The 6002-nt window shown below is 43.8% G+C and overlaps 1 protein-coding gene across 1 annotated transcript; it reads right to left on the minus strand.

Annotated features, from left to right (window-relative positions):
* Positions 1-1239: 1239 nt before the first annotated feature.
* T265_15731 (hypothetical protein) lies at positions 1240-5557 on the minus strand (the record flags this gene model as incomplete). Its single annotated transcript, XM_009179035.1, has 2 exons — positions 1240-1616; positions 5518-5557. Coding segments are annotated over 2 exons (417 nt in total), but the record flags the coding sequence as incomplete, so codon positions are not given.
* Between the last annotated feature and the right edge of the window lie 445 nt (positions 5558-6002).

Raw genomic sequence — 6002 nt, forward strand, 5'->3', positions numbered from 1 at the left:
CTCCTTTGAACACCAGCCACTCTAAGATCGTTCGTTTATTACGTTCAGTTTGGCCAATTGTTTGTTTGTTGACGCCGTCCTTAGCCGTCTGATACCAAGCTTCTGCATGCAATTCCTTAACTCTCAGCTCTCGAATCAAGGTCCCTAATCGAGGATCGAAAACAGTCGAAAGCATTCTGAAGACGGGGGATTTCGTGTTCAATCCACGAGCAGGAACCAAACTGATCCTCACTGCTCGTGGACAGTTCAGAATATTCCATGACCTCGGACCGTATTGACCTTACGTTGCAAGATGGAAGATTTCGGGCAGGCAGCTCACTAACGACAATGCTTGGATAACCTTCAATCTTGATTGAGCCATAACTTGTCACCAGCTTTCCCTGGTTAGGTCGACATGAGAATATCTGCCCTTGGGTAAATCTACCCCCCATACTGTCTGTTCTATGTCTGGGCTAATCAGGAACGCGTGCTACAGGGACTTGTCGCCCAGGCGTATCGAGTCCATTGACAATCCGCCAATCATCAGTCAATATCCACCCACGGCTCTCGCGGCTGGTGTGCGTGGTCTGTATTTAGCTTGGTTCCGTCCCCGTCTCAGCGAAACGCGCTCTCCTGTATCAATCAAGCACAACTCCCTCTTACCGTCTATCTCAATGACGGTTTGTATGGCAGCTTGTGACAGTGCGCTCATCGCAACCAGCACGCAAAAAGAGCAGTAATCGAAATGTTTATTATGTACAGGTGTTCGGGTACGAGGGCATTGATTCTTCCAATACCCAGGCTTGTCACATTTGTAGCACCGGATCGTTCTAGCGCACCTCCGCGATTCCGTCATCATGGTTGCTGTAGTGGATAACGTGAGCAAATACCGGTTCATAGTAGTGAAATCAAGTGAAAAAAATAGGCGAGATGATACAACTCACAGTTCGTTGGTACAGTTAGTTATTACCACCACAATAAATCCAAATCGATCTCCTTCCTGGAATCTGCCTTGATATATTCCTAGATACTTTCTATCCCGTCGTAGTCTGAAAGGTGTATCACCGCTCGTTAATTCACTGCCAGCGTAATTCGACACAGCAAGAAGGGAACACGCCTTTCACGAGGTACAGAATTTGTATTGTGTCATATTTCTTTTTGTGTTCAGTTAAACGAAAGCTATGCGGTATGAAGAAAAGAGGAATAAGCTGAGATTTAATGAGAGATAGAAAGTGATACACTTTGAGTAATGATAAGTTACAAAGAAAGTACTAATATACGCTGGTCAGAAGGATCACCATACTGCAAGCCGTTCGACAGGTTGGCCTTTTTGGTCTGCATTTCGTCCACTGTCGAACCATTTCTTTTCAACTGCAGCTGCAACATGGTCAACAGTGCATCGGCCAATCCTCGTGCCAGATTCACTAGCTCCTCCAAAGGAAACTGACCAAACGCAACTGGGAGTATTTTGTGCAGCACAAGTCTCATGTGATTAGATTCGAGCTTCACAAGGACGATGTAAGTAGGAGGATCCAACCGATCCAAGTGATTTTCGTACCAACGGTATTCCAGGCTTATGACGGAGGATTTGGTGTATCGTTGTGGCAGGCCTGCTCTTAGTCTCTCCGAGGTTAATTCTGAATCCATGGTAATGCATGAGGAAATCAGCAATCAGTATCAAATCTAATGGTGATTCTCTGGTGGCTTCGATGATGATGATGGTGATGATGACGTTGATGATAATGATGATGACGAGGATGACAATGATGGCGATGTTTCGGTTTTCGCGTGTCATTTGTCAGTGCAATGGTTGAGGACTACGATTGACTGCACGGTTGACGCAAACAAGCAGCTCGGAACTGAGTACACTTAAGCCGTAGATAAACGAGATTTAAAACGTGATCTTGAATCCATGATCACCTAATGTCGAGACACATCAAACCGCGTCAGGAAGTGAAACCACCTCATGTGAATGAGGTTTTGAGGTAGTTGGCACATTTATATGACCCTTGCGAGGGAGATTCAGCGAAGCGGATATTCCCTCCCTCATCTGTAGGCGGCCTTTTGTTGAACAACCGGGTATTCACAGCAACTGGTTGGAAGAAATAGCACAGACAGGCACGGTTATGAGGCTTCGCGTCCAGCACCAATGTTTCATACAAATCTGGTATTATTTGGCCCATGGGAATATGAGTAAGAAAGCTCAAACTAATGGGGAGGGCTAATGTACAGTATTACCTGAAATTTCCCGGGGACGTGAAAACTCGATAGCTGGGTTATAACATAGAATAAACTGTCATCCAGCGTCGGTGGACCGTGATTCCATTTATCAACTGTTGTCTAGTTTATATGCGAGAGTACACAACATCGCATCCTTTTAAAAGAGGTACGAAAAACTTGTTTATAATAAACGGAATTGAAATATTTCAGTTGATCACAAAATGACAAAGCCTAGAGCGGCTAACTAGTCTAGACGATGAAACAAGAATAGCTAACCAGTTCGTAACTCACTGCATATCTCATTACGTGGCAAAGCTCCGATTCGATGGGGGACCGAATTCTTCAAACCAAAGGGGTCTCTCGTAGGAAGAACGTTGACGTCTTGGTGAAACAGTGCTTCGCAAGCGACTGTTTAGTGTTCACGAAGCGGTTGAGTCGCTCGCTGGACTCAGTCATTGTCCCGTAAACTCTTCATCATCATTAGACCAGAAATCTTGAATGTCCACCAAAGGCCATCAGCCAAAATCTCCAGTCGCCTCAATCAGCGACTCAGTCTTCACTATTTGCCGCAATCAAACACACAGGAATTGCACGGCTGAAATGCAGATATCAGTGAGAAACACGTTCTCACGTTCAAAACGGTCCGTCTGGGCAACGTTTAGGAACAAAATCCATCCTTTCGATTTACGGATAGCGAGAGTAAACCCAGTGTGATTTATAACACCCCAGTTAAATCCACCAAACTCAAGGACAGCGGCGCATCGAGAGCACCACGTAGCTCTAGAATCGCCTAATCATGTACAAATTAGGCTTCTCACACTTGATTCTCCATTGTAAAGCCCTGGCAGTTGTGATCTACGGAGCAATGCTCACTGAAATATTGCAGGAGATCATCTACTATTGCTGCCGAGGTAATTGAGTGCCCCAAATGTGGAAAGTGTTGCGTAATAGAGAACTCAAAGTACCTCAAAATTCGCCGCAAAATGTACAACTGAGACAAATCGATCAGGTTTGTCGATTTTCAAGCTCTCGCAAGTTAGATCTAGGGAGTAACGTCCACTCAAATGTTGTACGAGACTGCCGAATATTTCATTTTCAAAAATTTACGAGATAACTGTATACCCTAAATGCAGACGATTGTGCACATGCATGTTCCAATCTACTTCGTGTGCGAAGGATACTGAGTGATTCGTCAGGGCACACTACCGCGAGATTGGGCAAAATGAACCGCGAATTTTTTTCGGGCCAAAACTTGGGTGTCGATGTGGTCGACTCGAAGCAAAACTGCATTTCCATTCGTGGTTCGCTGCTACCGGGACATCTGACCATAACGAAGCATGGTTACGCAAATGGAAGACAAACGGTAATTGCTTATTGAACGAAAAGATTCACTTTATTCTATCTATGAAAGCTTTGTTACAAAGGGAAGAAGAAGGTCTTCGCTGTGTAGTTGCTTATTAGAGAAACATTAACTGAACACTCACAAACTATTGTCAGTTGAGCAAAACCCTCATTTGAAACTTGTTTAAAAAACCGAATATCCATCTCCTCTTTGAACGCGCCTTCCTGAACCTTTCTGGGTATTCATTACCTGCAAATCAAATGCAATCAAATGCCACAAAGCGACTCCACAGTGTCCGTAAAACATCGCACGTCTCAGGAAACGCGAAGCGGATGAGGGACAAATAACTATTAGCATGCCCCATCAGTAACATGAAAAGTTAAACAGGTATATGCTGGTATTGAAGTTGAGAGCAGTGGGGACTGACATGGCTTGGGAACAAACGGTTATTCATTTGCTATGTTACACTATCTAAATTAGATAAAACATTTCAGTGCCTGACTCAGAAGATCCTTTACCATGTGCAATTAGCGATAACTCTATGCTACTAACCCAAGTGCAGCAGGAAGAATCTAAAATGCAATGTGGTTGTGTAGAAAAATATGGCGCGTCAATATATTGGTAGGACTTGCCCGGTGTCTAATTCAGAATACCGGTGAAGCGTTTGCGCACAGCAATCGTTTCTTCATCTACACATATCCCCTAAGAAACGAACACATGATGAATGTGCATCGCTTTATTTTCTGGACAGACTGCTTGCCTAGCCAATCCTTGTGCATTCTAGTCATATCATATTCGGCAGAAATTTATGCCTTGGAATTTTCCGAATTTCTTGCTGTCCCAGTCAACGTAAACATAGCTGACAGAATCGGATTTCGTTTATGGAATACGCTTTAGGATAGTGATCTCTCTGTTTTCAGTGACGGAAACTTACATTTTCGAACTTAAAAGCTTTCAACCGGGTGAGAAACCAATATGGTCTGATGTATAGCGGCGTGGCGCACTAGATGATGTAAGGTTAAAATTATGTAGATACTGTGATATTGATGAAAATCAAGTCCTCGTTATTCGTAAAACGTGTGACGTAATCGCGGCTGATTAAAATAAATGGAGCTCGTGATTGCATACCTACGGAAATGAGTAGCCGTCACTCTCGTTTTACAATGCACACAATGGAACGATATCAGAAACACTACTGCTCATCGTTGTGTCAGAAGCGAAACATGGAAGGATACAAATCGGAGATACGAGTTTCCGTAGGTAATAGGGCCTGCATGGACAATGGGCTTATACTGACTATTTGATGATGGAGTTGATGCAGTTGTAATTTGATGGCGCCACAAGAATGTGTTCTGGGTGGAGGCACGGATCCGCATCTTGAAACGGTTGTTGGTTGGAGCACCAGCGAGTACATCATGCCAATCGCATCTTCGATTCTGTGGAAGGGAACAAAACACAATTTAACCATTCTGTGATCCAACTGGATTTTTGGACAGATGCACTTAGTTGCACACCAATTTGTCTTTCACCGGAGATTCATTCGAATCCCAACCGGGCGTCTCGTTCATGATGTTTTCCCAACTGGATTGCTGCAACAAACCACCTCAGGTTTAACTTTGGTACTGATATTAGGAGGTTTCATGTCAGATGGTCCCGGCATACACATCGATATAAAAGGCCGGCATCCCTCTTTGCTCCACATTTGATCTGACTGAGTTTTGCGTGTGTGTGGCGCGGCGATTGTATGAAATGCCCCACATAAACACAGATTCCTCCAGCAAGACAATGCCCCGATGGACATATTAGCGCAGCACGAATGTGCTGTTTGTTTGCGGTGGTTCGAAGACACCTGTGATTTGAAACGACAAACCATTGTTCGTACGAGTACAACGCGAAAATTGTGCAGTATGCTGGAAATCACGAGCAAATTAACTGGAAACAGAATGTGGCAGTAATTCTGTAGATATAGAACTTACGGATTGGCACGTAGGCTTGTATAAGGCCGTCCAACTCTTCAACTGCAAACTACAAAAGCGAAATAAATGCGTTTTAAACATGATGACCTATATCGTTCGTCTACTGCAGATCTGGTTATTCTCCATAGTTCCTTAACCAGGTGCATGAAAGTGTTTTGTGAAATTATTTTCCAGAACTACCAGATGAAGACACTCACTTGATTTTTGACCGTTAGTTAGAGAAGCATTGACGATTTTGCGCCAATCGCAACGCGATCTGTTTCCGACTAATCAAAAGCGTTATTCGTTCAAACCGTTGATCGATGGATTAGCAGATTAGATGAGCACCGATAAGCAGATGAGTGGCATCATTGTCGCAGATTTGAATGGGAAATTAACTGAAGTCGGTGTGACTCATTTCAATGTGAATGTATGACCAGAATTTTCGTCAGGTGAACTTCTTCAAAAAGGATTCACGTGACATTTTAATAGGGTTGGTCAACTCG

This window comes from Opisthorchis viverrini (assembly GCF_000715545.1).
Source record: "Opisthorchis viverrini unplaced genomic scaffold scaffold3464, whole genome shotgun sequence".
NCBI classification, from domain to species: domain Eukaryota; kingdom Metazoa; phylum Platyhelminthes; class Trematoda; order Opisthorchiida; family Opisthorchiidae; genus Opisthorchis; species Opisthorchis viverrini.